General features: G+C 32.5%; 2 protein-coding genes across 3 annotated transcripts; one reads left to right on the forward strand and one right to left on the reverse strand.

Moving 5' to 3' along the window:
* The first annotated feature begins 250 nt into the window (after positions 1-250).
* On the forward strand, positions 251-3,386 carry LOC134240671 (uncharacterized). The gene is made up of 4 exons (XM_062722735.1): positions 251-544; positions 818-871; positions 1,123-1,307; positions 2,925-3,386. Exons 1-4 carry the CDS (start codon positions 505-507, stop codon positions 3,339-3,341), a joined length of 696 nt encoding a protein of 231 aa, XP_062578719.1. The 5' UTR covers positions 251-504; the 3' UTR covers positions 3,342-3,386.
* A 6,479-nt stretch (positions 3,387-9,865) lies between these two features.
* LOC134240695 (uncharacterized) lies at positions 9,866-14,862 on the reverse strand. Of its 2 annotated transcripts, none has more exons than XM_062722760.1 (4): positions 14,692-14,803; positions 11,332-11,593; positions 10,569-10,710; positions 9,866-10,211 (listed from the first exon to the last, which is right to left on the reverse strand). In XM_062722760.1, the coding sequence occupies exons 2-4, from the start codon at positions 11,590-11,592 to the stop codon at positions 10,054-10,056; spliced, it is 561 nt and encodes a 186-aa protein (XP_062578744.1). In that variant the 5' UTR covers position 11,593; positions 14,692-14,803; the 3' UTR covers positions 9,866-10,053. The 2 variants fall into 2 exon arrangements, with proteins under 2 accessions (XP_062578744.1, XP_062578743.1); XM_062722759.1 differs by having other exon boundaries at positions 9,868-10,211; positions 11,332-11,597; positions 14,692-14,862.
* Positions 14,863-15,871: the final 1,009 nt, after the last annotated feature.

Raw genomic sequence — 15,871 nt, forward strand, 5'->3', positions numbered from 1 at the left:
CCAACTAAAAAGTCTCCAGCGTCAAAACATATTCTTAAAGTCTTATATAGAATGTATTTTGTATTGAATATTCCCTTTGAATCAAACCGCGATTGCCTATATGCAAAAGAAAATAAGCATCAGTAATTCAAAAGAATGCAAAGAACCAGTATAGATTTTGATCATCGATTATTCAGATTTTAAATTGGTGTATGAAATTTAATACACTCCCTCCAAAAAAGTATCGACGTCATTGAATCGGGAAAAATCCAAAGATAAGCAATCCCATCTAGATTATTTTTAAAGAAAACATTCGTGAAGATTTACATACATGTACTAAGTTAAAGGGAAGTTAAACACTGACTGTATTGTTATTATACACGCAGAGACAGGAAACAAACTTAGAATAAGTTTTTGCCCAAGGTTTACTAGTGAATAACAACATACAAAGCTTTACTCAGCTATCTTCACTCTGCAGAGAAATATGTCTTTTGATATATAAAGTACTTGAATATTCTGTAAGAAATGAGTGGGAATAGCCGTAGCAGAACGACAGAAACTAGAGGTTTGCTAAGTTTTATTTTCCTTTTTATTCTAGGTTTGCTAAATTTTTCATCAACATAATCAATTACTTGAAAATTGTTTTTTTAATATATAATTTATGTCCTCTTTCATAAATCATACATATAAAAAAAATCAACAAAAATCATTAAAATTGATTGAAGATAAAAAAGTATTTTGAAAGTTAGCAATAGATTGAAGAACTAAGAATTTGGTATAATCGGATATACATAAAGTTAAGTTTGGAAAAATTAAAATATTCTATTGGGTTTTACAGAGCAAATCACCTTCAGCATCATCAACAATTTTACCATTTTGAACACAACAGAATGTAAGTCTTTAAACACTGTTAAAGGATACAGTGATACAGAACAAACCTTCCTCAAATAAATTAAATGTTGATAAAACAGAATAGAAGCCTACTTTAGTCTTCCTTCTTGTTATATCATACCGAAACGTATGCTATGTGAATAATTTTAATTTTTTCTACATGTAAATAATAAATTCAAACGCTACTTCTTGACAAACATTGTATAAATAATATTAAGAAATTTGAGGTTTTCTCTATATTGTTTTCTACAGTTAAAGTTACTACAACGTATACTACACCAGTCATCTCAAGCCAAGTGCGACTGATCTTACTGTCGCTCTCGGTAGCAGTCGTTGTCTTCCTTACAATCATTTTTCTGTGTTGGCTCTTTTGTCGTCGGAGGAAGGAAGCGTTGACGGAGACATACAACCACTACTCACATGTTGATCAAACGGAGGTACATGCTTTAAAAAAAAATCTTTTTTAGAGAGAAAAAGAGAGAGAGAGAGAGAGATTAATTTACTAAATTTACATTCAGTGTAATTTTCTTCATGAAATCCATTAGAAATCCATGACGTTGAAATCTCTATAACACACGCAAAACCTTGTCACTGCGCGTTAGAATACACAGTATAGGAACTACTAGTATATGCATTTTCAATACTTTATGAAAACCAAAATGTACATTGTTTGACACAATTTAATTTTTAAAAATTAACCCTGTTGAATTAACGTAAAAATACAACAATTGTGCATTTAAAATTAATTTGTCACTTTTTTCCTTCGCAATATTCGTTTGGGTTATTTAATTCTACGACGTCACAAACGGCTCTTACGTCTATAAAGCACACCATTTTAAAGGACGCTAAATTCACATCAAAGATTACCGAAATAAACAATTATGAAGAAAAAAAACCACTAAAGAATGTAAATATAAGTATTGAATTCATATTTTGAAATGTCTCCGGTCCTATAACACACCTAGCCGTGCCTACAAATTACATGTATCATAGCGCGCGTTAGCGCGGTTTTCAATTTGTCGGCACGACCAGGTGTGTTATAGGACCGAAGACATTCCAAAATATGAATTCAATGCTTAAGTGATGTGCTTATTTATATTATCGCAGAATAATGCCTTAAAATTAATTTTATTTTCGATTTTAACAGTTGAACACTAATAAAAAACAAAATTTTGCAAAGGTGTCAAGATGTAAATGATCTGGCAAAAATAATATTATGCAAAATATATTTTTTGATTAAGCATTGAATTCATAATTTAGGATGTCTTCGGTCCTATAACAGTGTTACACACCTGGCCGTGCCGACAAATTGAATACCGCGGCGTTAGCCCGGTATGATAATTTGTCGGCACAGCCCGGTGTGTTATAGGACCGAAGACATCCCAAAATATGAATTCAATGCTTATATTTACATTCTCTAATTTTTTTTTATCACAATTGTTTATTTCCTTCATGTTTAATGTGAATTTAGCGTCCTTCGGTATTGGCGTGCTTGATAAACGTAATAGCCGTTCACGACGACGAAAAGCCGTTTGTGACGTTGGAAAGTTAAATAACGCAAATAAACATTGCGAGGAAATAAAATGACAAATTAGTTTTTAATCATCTTCGCCGTATTTTATGTTAAGTTTACAAGGGTACAATTTTTAAAATGAAATCGAGTCAAAACATTATACATCTTGGTATTCCTAAATACTGAAAATACATGTAGTTCTTTCTGTGTATTCTACCGCGCTGTGACAAGGTTTCGCGTGTGTTATAGAAAGTTGAACGTCCTGGATTTCTAATGGATTTCATAAAGAAAATTACACCGAATGTACATATTTAAAATATGATGTACGATATTGTCATATGTTATGTGCACACTATAAATAATTATACAATGATATGTTTAAACACCTTCACAAGTTATAGCTTCTCTGTCTACTCCTTTAGTATAAAGAGTGGAGCAGATCATACGTCATTGGGTAAAAGGTGATTTTGTTGAAAGAAACAGTGCACAGAGCAGGAATGCATATTTTGTTTTAAAAAATAAACTACAGAATATGTTTCAGTTTGTAGATTTTCAACAAATGAGTGACATGATTTTAACAGAAAACATTGAATACGAGATGGTGACGTTACCTGTATCGGATGTAGCTAATTCTGAGAATGTAGATTCGGGATTTCATCAAACAGACGACAAAATAGGCAATTTGGTCGCAATGGACAAGTTTCAAAAGGAAAGGATACATTTAAATGGTCCCCAGTTTTCTGAACCCAAAGGACCCCTTTCATTGAATAGGGGTGACGATTTTAATATAAAAACACCACCTTTAGATGTTCATAAAAACTTCGAATTTTCTTCCAAGGAAAATGCAAATGATGATAACTATTTTACATTGGAGCCAGTGAATGTAAATGTTAAGGAGAAATCTAATGGACAAGTGGATGGACAAAACTATTTTACAATAGAACCCTCACAAAAATAGTGTATTTTATACTTTTCAGGATTAAAGATCAGTTTTCATAACCTTTGATCTGAATTTATTTTCTTTTGAGAAATCCATAAAATAGACATACAATTATGAACAAAGTATTCCTCATATCTTTTTTCTGGCGAGTTTGTATATGTAAAACTATGTTAATATGCATGATTGATTACTTACGAACTTGGTGAATACAAACATGCCTAGCTACTTACGAGTATCTAGCGATAAAATTGCCCTAGACTTTTTTTCTGTAAAGAATACTTTAAAATTCCACAAATTTTTAAAATCCATTTTGTATACCCCTTTGACAAGTGAGTGTTCTCTGCCGGACAGTCACACCCGCCGAGTGCTCAGTGACATGATCGGCAAATAACGGGAAACATCTGCCTTCAATTCAGTGTATAAATAATGGACTAACAATGGGAAAACGTTATTAACGGGACAGCATTTTACTCAATGATACATTGTATTTGCTTACAAGGTAATTGTATCAACCATAGAAGTTATGAAATGATGACTTTAAAGGAGACAGCTGAAATTTTTGTTACGTCAACTTGTTTTTCAATATAATTTACCTCGTTTTAGAAATTGTTCATACGTAGAGCATGCTCTTACGTACATGTATCAAATCAACTGATCTGAGATATATAAACTCGACCGTATGCAGGTGATGAAGGTATTGTTATGCATGGGGGTTGGACTTTAGAATATTGCTTATTAATCACAGGCTGATGGTGGAGTGGTTTTTTTTTTGGTGATGTAAAGTAGCATCCAATTGTAAATTATTAGAAATGTTTTATTGTTCATGTTATTTCATTATCTTATTGTTTACTTGAATTATTTATGCAATACACATTGCACTTCTACATTGTTATGTAAACAAATGCTGTTTTTGTATTACTAGACGATCTAGCGAGATATTGTTGAACAGACAGTAAGGGACAGTGATACTAAGATGTTATATGTCAGTTTTTCATCATTATCTACCACATTACGACTGTAATTTACTTACTTATTTCAGTATTATCACATGTGTTGTAAATTGGGCGCCTGCCATCTTTCTTACGAAGTAAATAGTCATGTGACATAAACATTGTCATTTTACAATTGATAAGATCGAAATAACACTGTCCGTGTCGTCAAATATTTATAATTGATACTTAAATGTTATTTTATTGCAGTATTGTCATTTCATTATGTTTTATTTGACGAAATGTTTTGGAACTTGAATGTGTAGCGTAAGACTTATGTGTATGCATTATTGTCCGGTATTACTACGCCGTGGATTGTGCGTGTCCGTTTTATTACAGATTGTTTGTTGAACTTATTTTATTATGTATATCGAAAAAATCTTACATGTAGAAAGGACATTTTGAGCGATGTTATTTTTTTTGTTTTATACAATACGTATGTAAAGTAGTTCCAGAAAGGACAATTATTCATTGGTTGTTTTGATCACGTGACCATTATAGAAGGTTATATATATGAGCAGCGAACGCCAGTTTCAACACAACGTTCATAACGATCACATCATATTACATCATCAACACAACTGACTGTAAATTACTAGTGACTTAGGTATGAGAAAATAATGTAAACTAATACAAATTAAGTAGCGTGTAATTTCTCCACCGCACGGACACAGCAATCCACTATATTTTAATAGGCCAGAGATGTTAAGCTAGGACGTAGACTCATATAGATGTATTGACTGTTTTGTTATATTTCATTGAAGTCTTTATTAAATGAAATAAAAAATTTACAAGGATGTGAAGTAAATTATAAAGGGTGTTTAAATACATAACATTTTTGCCTTAAATTTAATTGATTGAATTTACATGGGATGGAAACACTGTAAGCTGATTGGCATTTGACAGGGTGCTGAGGAAGCTTACAGTATATTGCTGCATAAGTAAGGGAAGCTGACGATAGAAAAGTTAAAGTCATCACGTTTATCATAGAGCTTTGTGGCAACGCACTTTGAAAAAATTACTCACTTTGACATTTTTTTTCAAAGTGCGTTAAATTTGAGACATACTCAAAGCACTTTGAAAAAATTCTTCAAAGTGCGTTAAAAGTGTACATTAACATTTTTGCCATGGAGAAAGTTAACGCATTTTGAAAAAAATATATGTATAACAAAAATTCTACACTTAGATTTTAGTAATTGAGAGTATCAATTTGTAATTAATCATATCTTTCGAAAAACTTTTCAATATTTGTGTATTGAGTTAACCTCATTGAGAACAAGGAGAAGACGAGTAAAACATCTCTCAACCCAACTATTAACGTCCTTTTCAAGTTAGATATCCAAATATGAAACAGATGTGTCAGACTCGCTGTAGCCTTCAACTCGATATTTAGATATATCTAAGACATAGTGTCAATAAACAATAATTTCTATTCTTGTGTAGATATGATATATCCTGGAAAGCTTGAGATAAAAGATACCACAGAGTCTGACAAATCTGTTTCATATTTTAGTTGAAAAAAGATGTTAATGGCAATCTAACAACCAACCTCTATGACAAACGTAATGACATAAACTTTTCCATCACTGTCTTCATTTTCCCTTACTTAATTATGCAGATATACCTTCATCACCTGCAAAGAGAGTTTATATATATATCCGTTGATTCGATACGCAAGAGCATACTCTACGTATAAACAATTTCTAAAACGAGGTAAATCATTAACAAACAAGTTGATGAGACAAACACTTCAGCTGTTGATGAAACAAAAATTTCAGCTGTCTAGTTTAAAGTCATTATTTCGTAAGTTCTATGGTCGACACAATGACATTGTCAGCAAATACAATTTATTAAAGAAGCAAATGCTGACTGACGTTTTTCATACTAATTGTTAGTCCATTATTTTTACACTTAATGGATGATGGGTTTTCCCGTTATTTCCCGATCATGGCAAGGAGCACGTGGCGGTTGTGGCCGGTCGGCAAGGGATGCTTACTCCTCCATAGCACTTCATTCCACCTCCGATGTTTTGGAAGTCCATGATTGCTATGCTCCGATTTACATTGTTTAAAGGACTTTTGCTGTTGAATGCTGTTCGTTATCTCCATATGTTTTATTGAGATACGAATGGATATTACCATTGTTACATTGTAATCGATCATACGTCGTCAATATCTCTCAATGTCGAGTTAGATGCCACAGCAACTGTTTTCTTCTTTTCACGCATAAGATATTGCACAAATTTCGCTACATATCAATACAAAAATAGGTCCGCTAATAATGGGGCGCAATTGGTACCCATGGGAATCGCAATAGATTGTTTGAAGACCTGGTCTCCGAAAACGACATTCTAGATATTGTCAGTCAGAAACTCAAGCATCTTTTTGATGTCAACTTCAGAGAACCTGTGTGTTCTTGTCAATTAGAATGCTTTTTTTACCAAAATAATTTTGCAACTGTCCAATGACAAGATAAGTAAAGTAACAAGTTCCATTTTCATTATAAAGCAGCTGTCAATGATATCAAAAAGCCTAAACTTTAATTTATCTTGGGGAATGGTTGAGTACAAAGTTGAAACGTCCTACGTTTTTTAAGCTGTTGATTTTGATGAAATCTTGTGTTTCATTTTATATATTATCTGGAAAACGTGAACAATTGTCTTGAGACAGAACAGCAACTGAAAGTACTTTAAAACTTTTTTTATTCATGATATCAGAATATCATGTCCATTTCTTCGCAAAAAAAGAAGAACTGAGTCTGTGATTGACATAAAATTTAATAAACAAAATATCAATAAATGTCAAAAATAATGCCAGGAATGGAAAATTATTGAAAAAAAGTTCTTCAAATATCATTTGTTAGAAAGAAAATATGAACAGTGTATAAATGATACAAAGCAAAAATTATACATGTACTTATTTTCGGCAAAGGTTTTATATACAGATGTTCATCAGTGCTTACTTACTTTTGTCTTAGTGCGGAAAAGTCAATATCATGCATGACACAAGAGTACGAAAATTATAGAAATTTCATATTTCTCATTTATTCATATCTCCCGTTTTTATTTCATATAGGTATACATCTTTATCGAAATAAAAAGATAAATCATCTCTGCAAAAATATGAATTACAACATTTTCACACAAAAACTTTTTAAGATTATACCTACATCATGTACATTGTATATTATGCATGACATAATTGTTTTTCAACAAAAAAATATTGTAATACTTAAATTGCGCTCCATTATAATTTTTCATGCAAAATGAATTATAAAGATTAAATGTTAAAGTTAAAAGTCAAATATTTTAAACACACGTTGATTCTGAATGCGATTTCACGTTTGATTCTCTTTAGTGCATTTGTGTGTAGAAAAATTGTTTGAAAAAAATCTATTTTGAGTATTTCACACTGTTTTTGCACCTGCTGCTGTGTAAAAATTAGACATAAAAGTATTATTTTTATTGCCTAAAAATAAAAGGTAAGTGGCAAGATGAAAAATGTAAAAGTGTTGAAAATTTCACACAGATCAAGATGCTGCTCAACATCACAGAGGTAACACGTCAAACAGCGGTTTTTCATACTACAATGTATTTTTACAATAAATTATTATAATGATTTTAAAAAGTTTTAATCTATGGTATTTTTTACCCTTTGTCAAATTGGATTATTTTTTGTATCCTGTTATGGATATTCAAAGACCTCATGGTGCCACAACATGCATAAACAAAGAATTATGTCCATTTTTGTTAAAAGATACATGTAAGTTGGAATTCTAAAGTATTAAAAATGATCAGTACAGCAATAGGTTCTACTTCTTAAAGGCACTTTTGTATTCTGTTACCTCTTCAGGAACAAAGTTTCTAAAAACAGTCAATGGGTAAATGGAAAGGGGAACATAATTTAAAATAAGACATAACTAATAAAATGTATCGAAATATGTAGTAAAAGGTGTTATGTATAGTTTGTAAAAGGATATGATTTAAACATGTATACATGTCCAAAAAATAAGATAGGATAAAAACTTGATAAAATTATCAAGTTTTTATCCTATCTTATTTTTTGGATATGTATACATGTATATATATATTATCATGTGCACATATTTAACTTAACAAGAGGCCCATGGGCCTTATAGGTCACCTGAGCATCATGCAACAACTTTCCAAAGATCGAATTTGGTTCATGTTTAAAGCTGTGGCATTCACAATTTTGAATTGCTCATCATAACTATACACTTAGCAATTGCTTAGTTTGGTTACTAAATACCCATAGGGAGGGTAGGGGAACAAAACATGTATGTCAACTAATCAGTAATATTCAGCAATAATCAGGAGTGCTCCTAAAACACATGAACTCCTGACCCTAGGTCTACACATTGCACAATTTTTGAAAAGGCACACTTGCTTATCAAAATTACTTGATTAATACCAAGGAGCAGATTTCAAACAATTCGTTTTCAGTATATAAGTAGAGCCCCCCCCTCCTCCCATTTTGGTATCCCTGACCCAGGGGCCTCCCAAATTTACAATTCTGGAAGAGGAGCCCATCATAACTATATAAATAGTTCATCTGCTTATTACCCAGAATTAGAGAACAAGATTTTAATAGATGTAATGTATTTTCACTATATAATCATTATAAAGCCACACCCTAACACCAGAACCCCTGACCATGGGGACATAAAATTCACAATTTTGGTAGAAACATTCTTGCTCATCATAACTATGTCCTTAATTAGTTTATTTAATACTCAGAAGCAGAGAAGAAGATTTTCAAAAAATTAATGAATTTTCACTATATAATCAATAGAGCCACGCCCTAACACCAGAACCCCACCCTTTGCCATAAATTTCACAATTTATGTAGAGACACTCTTGCTCATCATAACTATGTACTTAGTTAGTTTATTTGATACTCAGGAACAGAGAAGAAGATTTTAAAAGAAATAATGCATTTTCACTATATAATCAATAGAGCCCCGCCCTAACACCATAACCCCTGCCCCTGGGGCCATAAAATTCACAATTTTGGTAGAGGCACTCTTGATCATCATAACTATGAACTTAATAAGTTTATTTAATACCCAGGAGCAGAGAAGAAGATTTTCAAAGAATTAATGCATTTTCACTATATAATCAATAGAGCCCCGCCCCTAACACCAGAACCCCTGACCCTGGGGCCATGAATTTCACAATTTTGGTAGAGGACTTAATGCTGATTACAATCATACCAACAGTTTGACTGCTTGATGTCCAGGAGTAAAGAAGAAGATTTTTAAAGATTGCACTAATTTTAGTGGTTTTTGCCCCACCCCCGAGGCCCCAGGGGGGCAGGGACCACAAAATTCACAATTTTTGTTCCCCTTCACCCATAGATGCTATATGCCAAAATTGGTTGAAATTGGTTCAGCGGTTTCAGAGAAGAAGCTGAAAATGTTTAAATGTTAACGCACGACGGACGACAGACGACGGACGACGACGGACAAAAACAGATAGCAATAGGTCACCTGAGTTTACTCAGGTGACCTAATAAAAATCAAAAACATGCACATTATAACAAAATGCAAAAAGCTTAAAAACTGATTATTCAATTCACAAGTACTGATATTACTTTACAATAATATGACTTAAAACTGTGACCACAAATTCATTGGCATTTGACACATACAACCATCCTCTTCCACAAAATGTCCATGATTTTTTATTGTCACCTGAGTATCACCTAAGTACCCTTATTTTCTCAAAGAGCTGCGATTTCGTATTGGGTCCCACTTGATGCTTGCCTCCTCCTCCTCTTTGACCTCCTGTAGAGAACAACTCCTACACAGATAAGTATGAGTAAGACCAGTCCACCAATCACTCCCCCCACTGCTGCCCATATCACTGTCTTCTTGGATTCTAAAGAAGATGGTATTGCATAATCACTATAAATATATCATTTTACTGTAGAATCCAAAACGTACGTTTACATTACTTGTAAGAGTGCATTTTAATTTGTCCTTGCAGCAAAATAATATACATGAACAGTTTGAATAGTTACATTTTTGAATAAGTTGCCTGTGTTGTAATACATTTTAATTTTGTTTTATTTTATTAAGAAAAACAGGTGAGTATACGTAAATTTTCAGTAGAGTCATTATATGTAATATATCACCTGATAAAACATGACCTAAGTTAGGTTTTAAGAAAATTTTCAAGATGGATATGATTTTTTTATGAGTATTGAATTCATAATTAATCTTAGCAGATACGTACCATCAACTCTTTCTGCTGTTACACGGAATAGAAAAGTTGTAGTTGAAATCGATTTTTCTCTACTAAGATTTAAGAAAACGTATAGTCTGTCATCAGTTGGAGCACAAAATCTGGAATTTTGGTTTTTGTGGCAATCAAATGACTACAAGAAAGAAAACAAATTAAAGAGATGAGATGCCTATAATTCTACAGCATGCCAACAGGCAGCATAATTTCAAAGTAGGATTTAACTTTTTTAAGTAGTAAACACTGTTTTAAAATATTATTCTCTTTTATGTTGAATCTTTACTATGTACACATTAATGCCTTATCAAGGTAAATGTACCATTTTATACATATGTTTGTTATACATGCATCTGCATTTTATACATTTGTATGTTATTATCAAGTTGATAAAACAGATTCACAAATACAGTAAAACTTGTCTTATCTGGACAACACAGATACCCATGAAACGAGCACACCGTAAACAATACAATATTGATAATACTAAAACATGTTAACTGCTTAAAATTGTATTAACATGATTAGGGAAGATTAAGGTCTATGAAAGACAGAGTGCTTGTGCATATAATATTGATTTCACATAAATTAGTATTCCTAAATCTGTAAAGCAGTAACCACTTTTCTTGAAAATTTTGTCTTGCTCACTTGTACATATGCATGAAAAGGAGTAAATGTCTGTGTCACGAAAAATAAGACCTGACAAAAATTTAGTGATCTAATACAGTAGATGTTAAATGCATATTACCCAGGTATTTACCTGTAATGGTGAGGCAAATAGGTCATTTTTGTAATCTAAAGTTGCAGCACATTCTCTGTCATTGAAATAAATTGGTGATATACATATTTGGTATTTGGCATCTGGATCATCATAATTCTTTGTCTGGAATATTATCCTGTCACATTGTTGATATTTGAGATCTCTGGATAAGATTTTTCTCCCATCATACCGGCCATCAAATTCTATCTGTGTGTTACTATTCTCGTTGATTGTGCTCGTTACACCACAGTCTGTGCCCATTCTGTCTGCAGAAAATTAAAGTAAAACATACATAAGCTATCATACACCTGAACACAGTTGCAAAGAAATACATTTAAATGAAAATTTCAGACTTTGTAGTATGAAGCACTTCTGTTGCAGATGCTTCCATCTGATTTAGTAGCTCAATTTCTTGACTAAAAGCAACAGTTTGATATAGTTCAAATAAGGTTGTTAGGGCCCCGCAAGGATTTGCAGGTGCCCTATAGTAATCACTCTGTCTGTCTGTCTGTCCGTCTGTCTGTCCGTCTGTCATTCTTCCGTCCACAAATTTTCTGTTTTTTTTAATAACTTTTTTTATGGTAGCCCAATTAAGTTCAAATTTGGTATGGTAGTTCAGTAGGCAAAAAGACATATTTTGATGCTAAGTTTGTTTCTCTATGTCCTCTGGTTTGGAGCTGGGGTGGTGGGGTAGATTCCTTAACTTTATATAAGAATGAATTGGTGAAGAGAGATAACTTCTGAAAATGTTCCCATTGTAAACTGAATACTGCAATGAATGAGTCCCTTGGGATTAATTAGCTTTCCTCCTGAAGAAAATCCAAAGCATTATCTTTATCTGTCACATTGAGATTAATTACCACCTCTGTGTGCAAATGAAGTTTGTTTTTAAGTTAAGTCCATTTAAGTGGATTGAAGTATTAATGTTTTTACTGTTTTTTTTTTTTTTGTTAAAATACCATACACAATGAGTTCTGATTTCAATGAATTCTTAAAACAAGAAATAGATTAAAGAAAATATATATATATATTTTTATTTATTAATTTTTTTTTCTTGCTACATGTAAATTCAAGAATATTATTAATTTTTAATTATAGGTTAAAAATTCTATCATTACTGAAAAAGTTCTTATTATAAATTCAGAAGAAAATGAAAAGAGAGTAAATTAATCCCTTGGGATTAATTATCTAGTCTGCAGCAGAAAATTTAGATGTCTCTTTAAGATTAATGAAAACCTTAGTCTGCAACTGCCGTTTGTTTGAATTAATAAGTTAAGGTCATACCTTCATTTGATATTTGCATTCATTGAAGGCTGGCATTTTATGTAACACAGGCTTCAATTATTGTTTAGATATACATTCAGTGTTGAGTTGTTCTTTACTGCCTTATGTAAATACAATTGCTGTTTCTTATTTGTCATATATTTTTGATTATCCTGCAACTACCCCTTGCATTGACCTAATAAAGGTAACCTAATAAACCAAAGCTTTATCCGGTCACTGCCCTAATAAAGCCACGTGCATGTATACCGACGTTCTAAAAGCATTGTGACGTCCATCTGTAATGTTAACTGTGTGTCATAGTTTCAACTGCAGAGATGTGCCTAAATCTGTCGGAAATAGCTTGTTTTGGATGTTCAAATTTAAAATTTTGTTGCAGGATAACATACACCTGATAACAGTTGCAAATAAATACATTTAAATGAAAATTTCATACTTTGCAAGCCTCGCCCTCTATCACGTTTTCTTACCCTCGCCCAAATATCGCTTATATTTCAAGACAGTAACCATGTATTTTATATATCATTCCATAAGCTGTACTCTTATAATTCTACCCATGGCGGGGCCCTTGCTGACTGGTCAGTTTTCTAGTTCATTCTACTTTTTTCTTCATCAATATGCAATTTTACAACACATGAAAATTTTGCATGTTAATATTGTTGACATGCATATTTGAAACCTTTTACAGCTCTGAAAGCAATTATGCAAATCTATAAAAAAAAAAAAAAGAGAGGCATTTGGAAAGTTCTCAATAAAATTTTAGGGCTATTTGTATACATGTATAATGTGATCAATTTATGATAACAAAATCATTATTAGTAGCTAATTCAGCACTGTTTAAAGAAATTGTTATATTTATCCATGCCTAACAACACTTGAAGTCAAGGAAAAATACAGTGATGTGTACCAATACAATGAAAATGCATCTTAAATTTTGCTTCAAAAGCAACAGTATTTTAATTCTATTAATTTGGTTTGGGGGCTAAAAATTTTTAAATAACTTGAAATAAATGTGGAATAGTGACTAAAAAAAAAAAATAGTCATACACAGTCTTTCAAATCTCATTTAGATTTAAATAATCAAATAGCTGGACCTTATTTTTAAACATATGTACAAGTAGCTTATACTTACTTACTTATCTCAAACAATATATATGATATACATGTACTTGCATACACATGTACACAATATACATTGTGTATTTACTTGCATATACATGTACACCATGTAGTGTGATCAAGAGATTCTTTTGGACCTGCAGGAAGAAGTTTTCAAGTATAATTTTTTTACTTCTATCTTACCCTTTGATTTATGGAAATATTGTTGAATGACCCTAACAATTTTTTTTTCATTTCATGAAAATTATTATTGCCATCTGACCTTGAACAGACTTAAATGTTAAAATTGAGTCCCCATCACTCAATCCCAACTGGCTTATTGACTAAGCTGGCTTTGTGGTTCCTGATTAGATGACTAATTGAATGTGATGTATGTACAGAAAGTGGATTTGCATGGTATGTCAAGTCACTTCACATTGCTAGACCAGTAGACTGCCGAAAAGGGCTAATCATAAAACAATGGACATGATGGAAAACTGTTGAAATCTTACTGAACTAAACAATCATAGTGTTATTATCAATATTTTGGTTTTTTTTTTAATTTTGCTGTCGCACAGAACTGAAATTTAAGTTAAAATGCATGATCATGCTCTATCAATTTTCATATACTGCAGGTAATAGCGAGCGCAGCGAGCTCGCGAAGCGAGCTCAATAGACTAACGTGTAAGAACAGAGGAAATTTGGAATGTTATTCAGCCAAATATATTGTTTTTGCGCAAATATTCGAATAAATAAATAAATAATAACGTAAAGCATATATCAGACTTTCAGTTTGTAGAAATCTTTCAAAGAAACAAGAAATAACTCTGCAATGTTTTTCGACAAAAAAATTTATAGTTTAATTTTAAGCTCCGACGAGCTTTGTGACGTCGTATGATCACAGCTATACTGCGGCTAGTGGCTGATATACATAAACTGTCGCCCCAACGGGTAAAACATATAGATAAAATATTGACTTACATATTGTCTGAGAATCCACGGCCGATTGATATATACACCACGTGAATACACTAATTACATACGATGTCAAGTCCATGGATTTCATACCGCTAAAACAATATGTTGGTCACCAAGTTAAGTGGGTAAAAATAAAGATAAATCAATGAACCTAACACCTAAATCGCAACATCGCGCATCCCTGTCGCCCCCGCGTGCAATGTTTATAAACAAATCAGTTCTTTGAACACCGAGCCCGACATGTTTTAAACATGATTGTGGGAAAGAGGACTTAGTACGACCTCATTACTTTCTTATTTGCCTAAATTGAAAATGATTTTAATCTTGTTTAAAAGGAATGTACGTAGAAAGATATTTTCATGATAGTTATTTAATTCTAAAATCAGTCATTGATTTTGCTAAATTTTGCAATCAACTAAAGTTTTTGAACTTAGTCGTAATTTCCTTTGTGAAACGGATCCCGGGTCAATATCTACAAGGTATATATTAACCGGGATTTCTTCTACTCCACCCATGCTGAAACACGACCCCTCATATGTAGCTGACCCCCCTTTTCTTTTCCACAGATACTTGCTTCAATTTTCTCTCTTTTTTAAAGCTATGTCTTTATATAATTAGAAATGCACTTGTTACATGTAATAAAAATAAAAATCGCATCTTCGCTAGCCAAGGGTTTTCGGTCCGCACTGTAAAGTATGATATTTTTAAATCGTGGTAATTTCAGCGATTTTTGATTCTTTTTTTAAATGATTAGTGTATTCAGATGCACATAGAGATCACATAAATACACAAAATGCATCATCATGTACAGCATGTACAGCGTCGCAAGATTACCAAGCGCCTATGACTTTTTTTTTTTAAACAATATTTTACAAAGTCTTTAAAAATGAGAGATGATCTACGCGTTCATCCCGGGGTTGGGAGGCTCGGCTATAACCGCGTTTTCTGATATTTTTTGAAAGGCTCGTTGGTATAAGGGATAACCCCCACCCCACCCCCACCCCTCCTTACCAAACCCAATTTAAAATAAAGTGAGAACGGGTGAGAGGAGAGAGAGAGAGGGAATTACTGTGAGGAAGGAGAGAGAGAGGGGGAAATTTATCCTCCATGGTGTCTGATCCCAGCTCTGGTTATTAGAGGTTTGTGTCTGCTCTTCTCCTGATTTATATTTTTTTTCTTTGAA

This window comes from Saccostrea cucullata, unplaced genomic scaffold (assembly GCF_032062105.1).
Source record: "Saccostrea cucullata isolate Sc308-1 unplaced genomic scaffold, CSIRO_AGI_Scuc_v1 ctg259, whole genome shotgun sequence".
Taxonomy (NCBI): Eukaryota; Metazoa; Mollusca; class Bivalvia; order Ostreida; family Ostreidae; genus Saccostrea; species Saccostrea cuccullata.

Bases quoted from the DNA above. Each gene is read 5' to 3' on its own strand.
- LOC134240671 (XM_062722735.1), top strand. From the start codon at position 505: ATGAGTGGGAATAGCCGTAGCAGAACGACAGAAACTAGAG. The intron at 545-817 runs GTTTGCTAAGTT...TGGGTTTTACAG, and splicing joins CAGAACGACAGAAACTAGAG to AGCAAATCACCTTCAGCATC. The intron at 872-1,122 runs GTAAGTCTTTAA...TGTTTTCTACAG, and splicing joins CATTTTGAACACAACAGAAT to TTAAAGTTACTACAACGTAT.
- LOC134240695 (XM_062722759.1), bottom strand. From the start codon at position 14,776: ATGAAATCCATGGACTTGACATCGTATGTAATTAGTGTATTCACGTGG. The intron at 11,598-14,691 runs GTAAGTCAATAT...AATTTTCTGCAG, and splicing joins CGTGGATTCTCAGACAATAT to ACAGAATGGGCACAGACTGT. The intron at 10,212-10,568 runs GTACGTATCTGC...CATCTTCTTTAG, and splicing joins AACAGCAGAAAGAGTTGATG to AATCCAAGAAGACAGTGATA.